At 50.4% G+C, this 15,739-nt stretch overlaps 2 protein-coding genes across 3 annotated transcripts in view; both read right to left on the minus strand.

Annotated features, from left to right (window-relative positions):
• Positions 1-4,285, minus strand: part of USF2 (upstream transcription factor 2, c-fos interacting) — a 28,193-nt gene extending 23,908 nt beyond the window's left edge. The window contains exon 1 of one of the 2 annotated variants that reach the window (XM_081019133.1): positions 3,780-4,285. In XM_081019133.1, the coding sequence (XP_080875259.1) occupies positions 3,780-3,832 (53 nt within the window). In that variant the 5' untranslated portion in view covers positions 3,833-4,285. The remainder of the gene's footprint in view (positions 1-3,779) is intronic. The other variant, XM_081019134.1, reaches the window with a different exon arrangement.
• A 7,253-nt stretch (positions 4,286-11,538) lies between these two features.
• Positions 11,539-14,446, minus strand: LOC308484342 (uncharacterized protein C8orf90 homolog). Its single transcript, XM_081019205.1, has 2 exons — positions 14,267-14,446; positions 11,539-12,721 (listed from the first exon to the last, which is right to left on the minus strand). Exons 1-2 carry the CDS (start codon positions 14,313-14,315, stop codon positions 11,886-11,888), a joined length of 885 nt encoding a protein of 294 aa, XP_080875331.1. The 5' UTR covers positions 14,316-14,446; the 3' UTR covers positions 11,539-11,885.
• Between the last annotated feature and the right edge of the window lie 1,293 nt (positions 14,447-15,739).

The following is a 15,739-nucleotide window of genomic DNA, read 5'->3' on the forward strand; positions in this document are numbered from 1 at the left end:
CTTCCACCGCTGCCAAGAGCTGAGGAAGCACAGAGGTGGCTAACTTGGGTCCCTCCAGGTAATGGTGGGAGTCTCAAATCCCAGCAGCCTCAGCCAACGTGACCAGTGGTCAAGGGTGATGGGAGCCTGAGCAACATCTGCACAAATCTGCCAACACTCTGGGGTCTAGGAGTGGCTAACAGTGTGATTTTTGAGCCTGAAAGTCAGTACAGTCATACCTCGGGTTACAGACGTTTCAGGTTGCGTTTTTTCGGGTTAAGGACCAGCTGAAACCTGGAAATACCGGGTCAGGTTACATTCAGGTTTTGGTGGTCACGCATGCGCAGAAGCACCAAATTGCAACCTGTGCATGCGCAAACGCGCCGCTGCAGGTTGCTAATGTGCATCCCACATGGATCACGTTCGCAACCCGAGCGTCCACTGTATGTATATACATGTACACACACCATCAGCCTTACAAATCACCACAAAAATGACAAATCTGCAAATACACACGCACACACACACGCCTGACACGGGAGCAAGAAGCACCCTGCCCCTCTTTCTCTAGCCCAACTATTCACTTGCATGAAGTTCCATGGATCACCTACATGTAATTCCTGGTCACCTATGGCAACCACCCTAGTATTTGGCTGAATTATTTCATGTTATAGCTTTTTAAAAAAAATCTTACTCTTCCTTCCAGGCTCAGGGAAGTTAATGCAGTGCTTCCCCACTCCACTCTTATCCTCTTCACTGTGCCTTGGTGTAGACTGAGTAGACCAAAAGGGACTGGCCCAAAGGTCACTCAGTGAATTTTGTGACTGAGCGATGATCTGAGCCCAGGTGTCTCTCCAGGTCCAGTCTAACGTCCCGAACACCAAACTCAGAAAAGCCGCTTTTCCTCAAGGAAGCTGTTATCCTGCCGGCCTCTGTGCATCTTTCCCCCGGTGGTCCCCCCACCTCGACACAATAATGTCTGAATGCACATGATGCAGCAAATATTGCCGAAAGCCTGTGCATGGATGGGCGAAAGGTCCAGGAAACTCTACACATACAGAGAGAGTGTGTGTGTTCTACTGAAGGAAAGCTCTATGGGAAGAAGTCATGGGTGATATCAGGCAAATCAACACATTACATCAGGGATAGGGCGGTGAAGAATAGCAACCAATCTATACAGGTCCATTTTAAAACAAGTTGTTGAGTATTCTGGGGGGAACATCTCCCTCACCCAAAAAATGTTTTGGTGCTTTTCTTGGATTTACTAAGCATTAAAAAATACTAATACAGTGGACGTTTGGGTTCCGAACGTGATCCATGCGGGATGCATGTTTGCAACCTGCAGCGGCACGTCTGCGCACACACGGGTTGCGATTTGGCGTTTCTGCGCATGCACGACCCCCAAAACCCGGAAGTAACCTGTTCCGCTACTTCCGGGTTTTGGCGGGTCTGCAACCCGAAAAAACGCAACCTGAAGCATCTGTAACCCAAGGTATGACTGTAATAATCGCCCTACTTGCCATATGTCCGGGTTTTTCTGGACATGTTGCCGTTTCAGCAAAAATCTGCCCAGAATCAGTGGTTCTCAACCTGTGGGTCCCCAGATGTTGTTAGACTACAACTCCCATCATCCCTAAGCTCTGGCCTTGCTAGTTAGGGGTGATGGGAGCTGTAGTTCAACAACATCTGGGGACCCACAGGTTGAGAAAGGCTGGCCCAGATGCCGTTCTGCAGCCCGATTCCCAGATGTGTCCGGAAAAACCTCAGTGTATGATGGCAGCCCCAGATAAGGCTGATCTGCATGTGCAGTAGATCAGCAAAGATTTCCGACTCCCAATGGTTTAACAATAGCAACAACAACAAACTAGGCAGATGAAATGAAGAGAGCTTGGATTCCCAGGGTTCATTTGGCGAACCACTCCTTTCCATATGAACCCTCTCCTCACACAGTCCCAACAATCAGCTAGGGACTCTACCTTTTTACCCTCCCAAATGCGTTCACCCAGGAGGCAAATTCCAGGATGCCCTTGCTTCTCCCTGAAACAACTCAGTCTTGCAAATTGATTCACAAATATTACTGCCTACAGTAGCTCTTACCAGCCTAACACATAGCTCATGTTAGTCATTTGTGGCGTACCCATGGTTAAGCCCCCTCTCTTCTAAATTATGGAACTTTCACTGCCTGGTCACCTGGAATCCAGTTTTGTTCACCATAGGCGAGCGGAGCCATGGGAGGGGAGTGTCAAGGCACAGCACAATTCTGCACTGGCTGTTCTGCCCAACTGCCGCAGAGTAGACGGCCCTCCTTGAAGCAGAACTGCAACCCGGAAGGAAACAAAGACTATTCCTAGGGTGGCCGTCCTCAACCTGGTGCCCCTCCAGATGTTTAGGACTACAACTCCCATCAGCACCAGGCAGCATGGTCAATGATCAGGGAAGATGGCAGCTACAGTCCCACAAGCGCAGGAGGTCACCAAGTTGGGGAAGGTTGTCCTAACACAGACCGCATTGCACTGCAGTATTTTTGGATTTCCCACCAGGTGTGTATCTTTCTCAAGGAAACGCAGCAGCCAATCCCAGTTCTCCAATAATGTATGCACCATGCACAGTGGTCACGACCGCATGTCATAGGTGCTCACTTGATGAACATTAGGCGTTCACACAACACCCCCAGAAACAGCAGCGGATGAAGTGGTGTTTGGTCCTCTGTTCGCAGTGAAGGAACCATGTTGCTAAGCCCGCCAGGCCTTTTTCTTACTTTCTTCCATCCTTCTACTGAGGCAAGGCTGGGGGACATCTGACCACTGGGCTGCTGTGATGGAGGACTCCCAGCACCCCTCTGTCCAGCAGTCACGGTCCCATTAGCCCTCGCTGGGGATGGTGGGTACTGCAGCCCAAAGCAAGGCTACACATTCCCCATGCCTGCACTAAGGAGCTGGGGTAGGAGAATGAGGAATGCAATGTGTACACTCCCCCCCCCCCCACATTTTAATCCTAACAAACCTGTGATGTAGGGTTAGGCAGCAAGAGCACCTGGGGGTGTCAATGTCGGAATTTAACCCCGAGTCTCTAACCACTACAACACACTGCTGGACTCTCAGCTTAACACCCTCTCCCTCTCCCCACCCCCATCACTCCCTCTCCTTTGCAGCCCACAATCGCAGCCCCACTTTTTCTGATCACCCTGGCAGCCTCCTCCCTGCTCAGAGTCACTTACCCCCGTTCCCAGCCCTTACCTGCCAATCAGTGTTTTGTGTCCGCCCTCCCCCCCACCAAAACATTGAATGCTTTCCCCACCCCCATCCCTCTCCAAATGCACACAAACCCAAGATTTATCTTCCCCTTCCCCAGCCCTCCAAACAATGCATTTCAGATCTTAGACGGTGCGTGTGCGAGTGTGGGGTTGTTTTTTTTTGGTGGGGGGGGGGTGTCCCGTTGCTTCTCACCCTACAATGGCACGGAGTCGTCCTGATCACAACCTCTCTCTCTCTCCACACACACACTTTCCCTTTTATTCCAGACACCCAGTTCTCAGACCCAGGTCACGTCCCCTGGAATTGCCGTGCCCCCCCCCACCCTCGTCCCACTTCCCCGTCCCGGAGAGCCTAAGCTCTGCCTCGTCCTCCATTTTGTTCTCCCCCACTCTCTCTGCGCCGCTGCTGCTGCCGCCGCAGGAGGATCATGGCTGTTTCCCTCTCCCCTCCCCCACCCTCGCTAGGCCCGAGAAGAGAGGGAAGGCTGGGTGCCGTAGCCCCCCCGCCCTGCTAAATGGGGGTGTCGTGGGATCTTTTCCCCCTTACCTGGATGCAGCGGAGGCGGTGGCTGTGTCCAGGCCGGGATCCAGCATGTCCATGGGGGGAGAAGGGAAGGGGGGGAAAGGGAGGGGGAGGGAGGGGGTGGGGGAAAGACCCCCGCAGCACCAGGGGGAGAAGGGGGCGGGAGGGGAGGAGGGAGGGGACGAAGTTTAAATCTCACGCCGGATGGAGGTAGAGGGGACGCGGAGGAGACACGGGAGCCGAGGCGCTGATCACGGGGACAAACACTCGGGTCATGTGAGGAGGAAAGAGAGCGAGAGATTCTCTCTCTCTCCCCTCCTTCCCCAGCTGGGAGCCCGGGACACGTGAGGGGGGAAGAGACGGGAGAGCGTGGGAGCCGGAGGATGCGGATTGAAAGAAAGGGGGGGAAAGGGCGGAAAAGGATCCGAGGAGCTGCTGCTGCTGCTGCTGCTGCCGATCGAACGTCCGCGGCCTGCTTTGGAACGTCGGCGAGCAAGCAGCGGATGGAACGTTGCAACAATCCGGAGAGGGAGAGGGAGGAGGGGGAGGGGATAGAACGCTGCGACGATCCGGGGCGGGGGAAGAAAGAGGCGGCGGCGGCGGCAGCGGTGGAGGAGGGGTGGAATAGAACGTTGCAAACGAGCCGCCGCGGCGGATAGAACGTTGCGGGATTCGATCGAACGTTGCGGCAGCGTGGGAAGGCGGTGGGGTGTGTGGGGAAGCGTTCTTTGTTGTTTTAGAACGTTGGGCGATTGCGGGAGAATGTTGCAACGGCGGAGCTGCAAGAAAGGGATCGGGTGGGGGGGGGGGAGTAAGACGGTATCTACGCGCGATCGGATACTTTTAAGATCGTAACCCCCCAGCTATTGCGGTCCCCAGGGCGCATGCGTACATGCTAGAGGCAGCTGGGGTGTGCTTGGGACGGGAGTTGTGACAGCTCAAACGGTAGAAGGAGCCCCCTGAATACTACTTGACTGGCGGGGCGGATGTGGGGCTGGAGAGAGAGCAGATAGGAGCCCGGTTCGGTGAACCGCTTAGCTCGGCGCAACAACTCGAAGCTGCGCCTGCAAGGCTGGCATCTCAAGCGCGGTTTGCTAAAAATCAAGGGCCATTGTACTCGATAAGACTTAAGGAGTAAACAAGCGAAGGCTCCGGCTGTGCTGCGTTTCGCCTCCCACCCTTTCCTGCTGCCACTGAGCATGCTCTACGGAGAATATTTGCTCGAGCTGCCAGCCTGTGGACGCTTAATCTGGGCGCGGGCCACGCTGGACAGAGTCGCAGTTGCTTCCGAGTTAGCAGCCGTGGGGTGGCGGACGCTGTGCGTGTATACTCGGAAAGCAGCGTCCACTGCGCTAGGTGCGGGCTTGCTAGCTCCCGGGATCTGGTACCCAGACGCTGTTTTAGTCTACTAAAATGGAATTATCAGCACAAAAGCCGTGTCTTGACCTACTTTCTACAAATTAATCCGCTGTTACGTTGCGTGAGCAAAACTCTTTTGTCCCAGACCGGAGCGGGGAGGGGTCTCCCCAGAGACTCCTGAATGGCTGCAGGTTCCCCGTCCCTAATTTAAGGCGAGCGAGCATGATCCCATTCCACTAAAAAGCGCGCGGTGTGTGTGTGTGTGTGTGTGTGTGTTAACGACGCAGAGAGGCGAGACTTGCTGCTTCTATTTTGCATGTTTACTTGGCAGTCGATTCTGTTAAATTGTAATAAGCCCCTTTCCTAAGGAAGCGGGCGGGCGTGCCTGCCTTGTTAGGATTGCAGCTTTCCTTCCAGCGATCTCAGGCGGCTCAGATAGGAGATCCTGTAGCTTGACATCCAGCGAGCCTGGCGATTCAGTTGTCAAAGGGCTACAAAACAACCAGCGGGGTGGGGGTGGGGGTGGGAGGCCTCTCTTGAGCCGTGGTAGGCCAGAAGAAGTCACGCGATTAAGATGCATTTACCAATGAAGGCTTCCAGGGGCGGGCTTACTCTCTTTGAGTGGCAGGAGGAAGGGAATTCTTGTTTGCTTGTTTTCAGGCATGGTGAGAGCCAAATTGTGAGCTGAGGGAAACTCCATGCAAAATTGCATGTCAATCATGCGGGGCGGCGACAGAAATTTGCAAACGGCCAACAGCCCTGCTAACAGGAGATTGATGGAAGGGCTAGGGCCACCCTGTGGATATTGTGCTTAGCTGTGCCAATCCATGATGCCAGAGTGAAACCTCCTAATACAGTGGTACCTCGCAAGACGAATGCCTCGCAAGACGAAAAACGCGCAAGACGAAAGAGTTTTCTGTTTTTTGAGTCGTTCCGCAAGACGAATTTCCCTATGGGCTTGCTTCGCAAGACGAAACGTCTTGCGAGTTCTTGCAAGTTTGTTTCCTTTTTCTTAAAGCCGTTAATAGCCGCTAAGCCGTTAATAGCCGTGCTTCGCAAGACGAAAAAACCGCAAGACGAAGAGACTCGCGGAACGGATTAATTTCGTCTTGCGAGGCACCACTGTAGCTTGCTGTAAAGTAGACTAAAAGCAGTGCACAGTTAAATTATGGCATTTGCTCCCTCAGGAGGCAGTGATGGACACGAACTTGGACTGCTTTAAAAGAGGACTGGGCAAATTGCATAGGGTGGATGGTTGTTAAGTGCATTAACCACTCAGCTGACACTATTATTTATTTCTTTATTTTTACCCCAGAGGGAGCGAGTCTGGTTTCTCCAGGGAGGGAGTTCCAGAGTCTGGGAGCAGCCACTGATTACCCCATATATATGTGTGTGTGTACACATTACTTTTCTTCAATGGAACTTGGGACAAGGTACCATATTGTTCGCTCTATGAGACGCTCCAGACCACAAGACACACCTAGTTTTTGGAGGAGGAAAACAAGAAAAAAAATATTCTGAATCTCAGAAGCCAGAACAACAAGAGGGATCACTGTGCAGTGATAGCAGCGATCCCTCTTGCTGTTCTGGCTTTTGGGATAGCTGCGCAGCCTGCATTCGCTCCATCAGACGCACACACATTTCCCCTTACTTTTTAGGAGGGAAAAAGTGAGTCTTATAGAGCAAAAAATACTGTACATAGAAGATGCAGGTACAGTGGTATCTCGGGTTAAGTACTTAATTCGTTCTGGAGGTCCGTTCTTAACCTGAAACTGTTCTTAACCTGAAGCACCACTTTAGCTAATGGGGCCTCCCGCTGCCACCACACTGCCTCTGCGCGATTTTTGTTCTCATCCTGAAGCAAAGTTCTTAACCCGCGGTACTATTTCTGGGTTAGCGGAGTCTGTAACCTGAAGCGTATGTAACCTGAGGTACCACTGTATTTTTCTTCCAGGCACAAACCCAGCTCCGGCCTTTCTTAGCTTAAGCAACCTTAGTGTAGGATTGGAGTGGGGAACATTAGGCCAGTGGGGGGTGGGGTATAGCTGTCAACTTTCAGATTTGAAAATAAGGGATCAGCATCCTCACCTGTCCCGGGGACAGTCTACGGGATATCTAACAATCCGGAATAGCAGCGGGAAACAGCGCTGGAATAAGGCAATTTCCCTCCAATAAAAGGGAAGGTTGACAGCTATGGGGGGGGGGGAGGGAAATGTGACCTTCCAGGTCTCCTATCTGACTCAAGCTAAGAGTTAACGATTGGGGGAGCTTCTTAATTATTTTTCTCTGTTATTACGTGGTTATTATGGGAAGCTGTCTTACCGAGTCCGACCGTTAGTCCCTTCTGACCCCTGGTCCTTCTGACCCCATTAGTCCCTTCTGACCCCTAGGGATGATGGGAGTTGTAGTCCAACAAAAGTCAAACAAGTTTTGAGAAACACTGCCCTAGGTCAATATTGTCCACACTGATTGGCAGTAGCTCTTTGAGGACATTCGCACCTTTACCTGGAAATGCCAGGGATTGAACCTGGGACCTTCAAGATGCTCTACCACTAAGCTACAGGCCTTCCCCGAGTGGGTCTCTCTTCCCTGCAGTTCAAGACTGACAGCCTTGTGACATCACCTGCTGTTTTTGGCCTGCATCCCTTCCAGTCAGGATTCAGGCCTCATCATGGGACTGAAACTGCCTTGGTCGCACTGGTTGATGATCTCTGGTGGGCTAGGGACAAAGGTGAGAGCTGTTTCCTAGTTCTGCTGGATCTCTCAGTGGCCTTTGACACCATCAACCATTACATCCTTCTGGACCGTCTTGAGGGGCTGGGAGCTGGGGGCACTGTCATACAGTGGTTCCGCTCCTTCCTCCTGGACCGTGTTCAGAAAGTGGTGGTGGGGGATGAGTGTTCAGACCCCTGGGCTCTCACTTGTGGGGTGCCTCAGGGTTCTGTCCTCTCCCCCATGCTTTTCAACATCTACATGCAGCCGCTGGGAGAGATCATCAAGGGGTTTGGACTGGGTGTTCATCAGTATGCGGATGATACCCAGCTCTACCTCTTTTTCAAATCAGAACCAGTGAAGGCAGTGAAGGTCCTGTGTGAGTGTCTGGAGGCAGTTGGAGGTTGGATGGCGGCTAACAGATTGAGGTTGAATCCTGACAAGACAGAAGTACTGTTTTTGGGGGACAGGAGGCAGGCAGGTGTGGAGGATTCCCTGGTCCTGAATGGGGTAACTGTGCCCCTGAAGGACCAGGTGCGCAGCCTGGGAGTCATTTTGGACTCACAGCTGTCCATGGAGGCACAGGTCAAATCCGTGTCCAGGGCAGCTATTACCAGCTCCATCTGGTACCTAGGCTGAGACCCTATCTGCCTGCGGACTGCCTCGCCAGAGTGGTACATGCTCTGGTTATCTCCCGCTTGGACTACTGCAATGCGCTCTACGTGGGGCTACCTTTGAAGGTGACCCGGAAACTAAAACTAATCCAGAACGTGGCAGCCAGACTGGTGACTGGGAGCGGCCGCTGAGACCATATAACACCGGTCTTGAAAGACCTCCATTGGCTCCCAGTACGTTTCCGAGCACAATTCAAAGTGTTGGTGCTGACCTTTAAAGCCCTAAACAGCCTCGGTCCAGTATCATTCTACCCAGACACTGAGGTCCAGCACCGAGGGCCTTCTGGCGGTTCCCTCACTGCGAGAAGCCAAGTTACAGGGAACCAGGCAGAGGGCCTTCTCGGTAGTGGCGCCCTCCCTGTGGAACGCCCTCCCACCAGATGTCAAAGAGAACAACAACTACCAGACTTTTAGAAGACATCTGAAGGCAGCCCTGTTTAGGGAAGCTTTTAATGTTTGATGTATTACAGTATTTTAATATTTTTTTGGAAAGGAGTGGCTTTCCAAAAGAGTGGCTGGGGAAGCCCAGCCAGATGGGCGGGGTATAAATAATAAATTATTATTATTATTATTATTATAGATTTGCATATCCTAATCTGCTCATGTGACTTCATGTTTCCTTGGTTCCATAGCAGTTCTGAGTTTCAGGTCCCTCATGAGAGCAGCTCCAAAGTGATTGCTTTGAATAATGTTTAGATCAGGGATGGAGAACATGTAGCTTTCCAGGTGTTGAACTGCAGCTCCATTCATCCCTGACCATTGGCTAAGCTTTGGGAGTTGTAGTTCCAAAGTCTGGGTGGGTACCAGGCTGCGGAAGGCAGCCGTACATTGTAGAAACAATTGCAGCAAAGTAAAATCACTTCCCTTTCCATCACTGTGTCCTCCTGTCAGGAGTGAGCCAGCAGTAAATCACACTAGCAAGTGGGAGTTAACTCTTTATTAGCAGAAACATGATCTGCACAGGAGTGTCAGGCCTAATGAGCACAGACAGCAACTCATCTCCTGCAGGTCTTGCTCCCCATGAAGCTGTTGCTGAGACTGAAGGTGACCACCTTCCCACAGGTGCTTAAGTCCCCCTCCTCTCTTCCCCAAGCAATTGGAGACTATGTATGTGTGTCACCAGTATCTCCTCTGCCCTTTTCACGCCTCTTCTGGTTCTGAGAGACCAAATGAGAGGGAAGCTTGTTGAAGCAGACCCTACACTGGCTCCCAGTTACGTTTCTGAGCACAATTCAAAGTGTTGGTGCTGACCTTTAAAGCTCTAAACAGCCTCGGTCCAGTATACCTGAAGGAGCGTCTCCACCTCCCCATCGTTCTGCCCGGACACTGAGGTCCAGTGCCGAGGGCCTTCTGGCGGTTCCCTCATTGTGAGAAGCCAAGTTACAGGGAACCAGGCAGAGGGCCTTCTCGGTAGTGGCACCCGCCCTGTGGAACGCCCTCCCACCAGATGTCAAAGAGAAAAATAACTACTAAACTTTTAGAAGACATCTGAAGGCAGCCCTGTTTAGGGAAGCTTTTAATGTTTAATAGGTTAATGTATTTTAGTGTTTTGTTGGAAGCTGCCCAGAGTAGTTGGGGAAACCCAGCCAGATGGGCGGGGTATAAATAATAAATTATTATTATTATTATTATTATTATTATTATTATTTATTATTATCTCTGCCTCTTGGCCTCTCTCCTGCCTCCTCACCTGCTTCAGCTTCTGCCTCTGATTCTGGACCGCTCTCTGCCACAGACTCTTCCTGCTCACTAAGCCCTGTTCCCCTTCAGCTTCCGACACCACCACTTCCCAGTCTTCTCTCTCTTCTTCCTCTGACCACTCATCACTGTCCCACCACCGCTCCCCGGGCTCTGAGCCTTCTTCCCTTGGTGGTTCTCCAGCCGGTTCCTCCCACCGATCCTTGGCATCCAGTCAGTCTTTGACGCCATCCAGTTTTCCCCAGCAGAGCTGTAACATCTTATTCCAAAGGCGAAAGCATCCTCCGCAGCTCATGCTGACCACACTGCCAAACATTGTGGGGATCAGATCACTCCCATCTGCTACAGCTTGGAATCCACAGTGCGAATCTAGAAGGGACGTCCAACTTTGGTGGATACATTTAATCAGTTGTGTGACGATGAGGACAGAAGAACAAAGAGGATCTACTTTCCTGCCCACCCTCTCTCCAGCACTTCTGAATTTTTAAATTTATTTTAAATGTTTGTTGCTTTTCTACAAAGCACTCTTGGTGGTGTGCAACAAAGCTAAACTAAAATGACTAACGAAAGAAATAGAAAACCATTTACAAAAAACAAAATCCAGCACAGCAAGAAAATTATTGGTAAGAGCTAGAGCAAAAAAAACCCCAAACACAAATCAGCAGATACTTTGTCCACGGAGGGGTTGGAAAACAGGTTTGTCTTCATTTTCTGGTAAAACATGAATAGTTAAGAGAGTAAAGAATCTTCTCTGGGAAGATTCTTCCACAATGTAGGTTCTACCACTGAGAAGACCCTCCACCATTCAGTGAAGCCACACACCTTCCTAAAGGATGTTACAGTCGCTGAGGTTTCATAGAATTGTACAGTTTGAGGGGACTCGAAGGGTCATCTAGGTGACAGGACCATCCAAGCTCTGCTTAAAAGCCTCAAATGAAGGAGAATCCATAACCTTCTAAGGGAGACTCTTCCACTCTCCCTGGTCCTGAGAGCAAGGGTTGGAAGAAGTGGGAGGATGTTCTCCCTAAGGCATGCTAGGCTCAAGACTGCTCAGGGTTTAAAGGTAATTGCAACCACCTTGAATTGGGTCCAGTAGTTTGGTGGCATCCTGGACAGCTGTGGCAATACAAACACCTTCTTTTTGTGGTCTTTTCTGTTGGAAGAATCAGGCCACAAAATTCTATACCAGCTGCCCATCTTCAAGGGCAGCCCCTGCATAGAGCACATTGCAGTAGTCCAATCTACAGATTGGTGTATAGGTATTTTTACATAAAAAGCAAGTGACTATTGGACAGCGCCTGCCCCCATCCCAATGATCTCAACACCAAAGCTCTATGGAGTGGGAGACAGAAAGCTTTTTTTATTAATGTCCTCTCTAGGGAGCCAGACTCGGGTTGCAAGGTGGACATCTGTAGCCGTACGCAAAGTGTTTAGCAGCTCAGCTGCTAGCCTCAGTTAGATGTTCAGAGCACCAATGCTGGGATGAAGGTGTTGGGTCTTTAAAAAAGTCTTAAAAATATGTCCTGCTTCAGGACTATTGCTAACATCTGGAAGAGTGGTGGCCAACATGATGCCCTGCAGATGTTTCCATCACCTCTGACTAATATCCAAGCTGCAAGGGCTGATGGGAGCTCAATACCTGGAGAGCATCAGGTTGCCTTCCTTTGATCTAAAATGTCCAAGAGGACTAAAACTGCCCATGGTGCGTGGGGCTCATGAACTGAAGGTTGATGGACTGCATTGGTGCTGAGCTTGGGATAGCTATTGGGGCAGGTTGGATGTTCCTGTGGCCTTTGCCGTCTTGCAGGAGGAAAGGTGGCTCGCCGGGAGCCGCCGCGGCAGCCACGCAGGGCACGCTGGTGATGACCATGATGTCCGGCCGCAAGGTGGGACTCGTTTCTTGCTGCGTGGGCAGCCCAGGAGCACCGGCGAGGGACGCTTTGCTGGCGTAACTGAGAGCCAGTTGCTCCAGACGCCTCTTCTTGAAGAATGCCTGGGTGGTGGCATGCAGTGGCTGGAGGAGGTGAGGGACCGGTTGCCCTGGGTGCAGGAAGAAATCGAAGCCGGAGCAGTCCGAGGGGTCGTACGCCAGCTGCCGGGACGCCTCGCCCTTGCTGGGCCAGGCGAAAGGGAACGGGAGAGTGAAATCTTCAGTGAGCACCCGGATCGCAAAGTCATCCTCTTTGCCAAACTCTTTGTAGGCTCTCTGGATGCTGCGGAAATGGTCCTCCCACCTTTTCATGTCTCCATCGTAGATATCTGGGAAGGAGCCCGGGAGAGTTTGGACCAGCCTCGGGGGTGATGAGGTGGTTGCTGCGGTGGAGCCGGGCAGGCTGTAGACAACTCCGGGAGAGGTGTTGTGTGGAGCTGCCTGGCTAAAGAGATGGGGTGACGGCAGAAGAGGTGGAGGAAGCAGAAAGTCTTGCGAGGGGTTCCCTCCCCCAGGCTTGGTACCACTTCCTGCAATGGGGAGGGGCTTGCCCTGTTGCAGCGGGGCAGGGAGACCTGGGATCCCTTCATCACCTGTGAGTGTACAACCCAAAGGGTCAGGATCGAATGGCAGCAAATCCACTCATTTGCTTGCTGGAGACATCCTACTCTGAGTCTCTGGATACTACAGATATCCTCCCTAGAGATCTCATTTGTGCTGTGATTTAGAGTAAGTATGAAACAGTGGCGAGCTCCTTTAGAACAGTAGGAGAGATTGTCACTTTTGCTGACTTTCTCCATACTCCAGCACAAATGAGATAAGACACATGCACACACCCACACCCACAACTCTCTCTCTCAAGTCTAGACTTGTTTGAGAGGAACATAGTGACGACCCAAAAGAATGACCAGTTTAACTAGTAAGCTAAACTGACCACCTGTGGATCTCCAGATAGATTGGGCAATAGTTTTGCAAAAAGAAGGAAAGGAAGATCTCTGTAGATGCAACCAGTGCTTTTTTTCTGGGGGGACGCAGGGGTACACATACCCCTAAACATTTTGTGAATCTAAGTTTGGCCTCATTGAGGGGCAGTATTTCAATATGAGTAGGAAAATGAGAGTATCCCTAAACATTTTAAAAGAAAAAAAAAGAGCACTGGATGCAACATATCTCCACACAAAGCTTTTTCAGTAGTGGCACCTATTCTACCCAACAGTTATTACTCCCCACCCCTTTCCAATAAAATTTACTGATAGGTCCAAGACCTTTTCATTTACCAAGGCCTTTTAAAGGTGAACTGGATGAATGATAGGCCTTTTCTTACTGGTTTTCTTTTTGTGCTTTATCCTTGAATTATTTGGAGTGTGTTTTATTTTTTTTAGGCAGGGTGATTTTTGGGGGGAGGGGTGCATTGATGTGTATAGCTGAGGTCAATCCTATTGGGCCATGCAGTTTGTTAAGGATACTAATAAGCTAGCCAACCAGCCATTCATTCAAACTTGACCTTGAGAGAGTCAAGATATATAAGCTTGGAAGTGGGTTTGGCAAATGAAAGCAGGGGGAAAGATGATGACCATCAAAAATAAAGGGATGGATGGATAAAGGAACTGAAGGAATGTGACAGATGGAGAGTGGCTGATAGGCAGCGAAGAAGCTGATGAGAAAGGTGAAAAACTTTGACAGTGTACATGGCTCCAGCTTTCTTATGAGTGGCATTGATTTGTGGAGTCCATCAGCCTTTGCAGGCCTGGACCATTCCAGATGTTTTGGGCTGCCACTGGAGCTGCTGGGAGTTGTTGACCAAAACCATCTGCAAAGCTCCAGGTTGGCAAAAGTGGGTCTCCATCATTCCTCTGTACTTCATTTCAACTACTAGTTCTCCTTGAAGATCACTTAGTGTTCAACCAGGCCCCTTCTTTTCAAAGAGCTCCACCAAGGGCTTCCATTTTGAGAGCCACCACACCTTCCTCTGGGTTGTCCGTTTAGGGTCAGCCAGCACAATTTAGGAGGCTGAATTGGGCCATGGAACTCCCGGTTCCCGGTCTCAATTCTGCACCCTTCTGTTTCGTTTTTCCTACAGCTAGTTAGGCTCTTGCTTTCCCTCCCAGACCCTGCAATATTCTTCCCAGATCCATCACCTGAAGGCCTAGGTGGGTTATCCAAAGTCTCTGGAACTAAGGAAGCCATTGTAACTCATGAGAGGTGGATACGGAAAGGGGTTGGGGGAACAATTGTTGACTATAGTCGCCTAGGAAACTACAATGGCTCTATGATGACATCACAACAGATGAATGGGGACGAAGGGGGCAGCATAGTGATGCAAACAATGAGTGCTGAATGCGGGGGGGGGGAATGGCTCTTTGTTTTATTCTGGTGGTGGGGAAATAAAAAATATTGAGGGCTGTTGATGCGTGGGGGGGTGGGCGGGTGGAGGAATTAACCAAGGGGCGCACGCAAGCATTAATTTTATTATATTATTTAATTTATAACAATATTTATTAACCACCAACTCATAAAAAGAAAACATGGCTGGGCACCATGAAACCACTACAACGTCTTAAAATAAAGAACAAATGACCACCACTGAACTGGATTTATTATCTTAATTGTATATATAAACAATAATGAATATTATCCCTGCAGTCTTCCTGAACCTAGTACCCTCAAGATGTTTGGACTAGAACTCCCAGCATCCCAGACTGGGCACCTGCATGAGAGTCTGGGGCATATTCTAATTGTTCTCTAGCTGGAGGGGAAGAAAAGGGTGGAGGAGGAAGTAGAATAAGATAAAGGATATTTCCAAGCCCCCCTCAATACCCTGCAGTCAACTAAAGACAGCCAAACATGTCGTGCCTGCCCTCCTCACTGCCAAAGGAAAATAAATGAATAGAAAGAGAACCAACCCAAGTGATGCTGACACAAAAAGCTCCCACATGCACTAAGTAAAATAATACAAGTTTACTATCCCCCGCTCCCTCTTCTCTCCCCCCCACCTCTCTTCTCCCCAAAGCTTATACTGTACACAACATTGAAATCTCACCTGGCATCACCATGACCTGTGCCTGACAGCATAACATTTGTTTTCATTGTTAAAGGTAAAGGACCCCTGGATGGTTAAGTCCAGTCAAAGGCGACTATGGGGTTGCAGCACTCATCTCGCTTTCAGGCCGAGGGAGCCGGCTTTTGTCCACAGACAGCTTTCCGGTTGTGGCCAGCATGGGTAAACGGCTTCTGGCGCAACGGGACACTGTGATGGAAAGCAGAGCGCACAGAAAGGTCGTTTACCTTCCCGCCGCAGTGGTACCTATTTATCTACTTGCACTGGTGTTCTTTCGAACTGCTAGGCTGGGACAGAGCAACAGAAGCTCACCCCATTGCAGGGATTTGAACCACTGACCTTCCGATCGACAAGCCCAAGAGGCTCAGTGGTTTAGACCGCAGTGCCACCCGCATGCCAGTTGCTTTTCATAGAGATTGAGTTAAACTGATCCTGTAGAACAGAGAGACTTTTCTGACTCTGGCATCACCTTTAGTTCCATCATTAAACATGGGGCCCAGCGTTGTTGTTTTTTTAAAAAGTGTGCCTTTTCTCTTGTTTTTCTCCCTTTAGG

The sequence above is a fragment of the Podarcis pityusensis genome, assembly GCF_964106645.2.
Source record: "Podarcis pityusensis genome assembly, chromosome: 8".
NCBI lineage: Eukaryota > Metazoa > Chordata > Lepidosauria > Squamata > Lacertidae > Podarcis > Podarcis pityusensis.

Bases quoted from the DNA above. Each gene is read 5' to 3' on its own strand.
- LOC308484342 (XM_081019205.1), bottom strand. From the start codon at position 14,315: ATGGCTTCCTTAGTTCCAGAGACTTTGGATAACCCACCTAGGCCTTCA. The intron at 12,722-14,266 runs GTGATGGATCTG...GTACACTCACAG, and splicing joins TAACCCACCTAGGCCTTCAG to GTGATGAAGGGATCCCAGGT.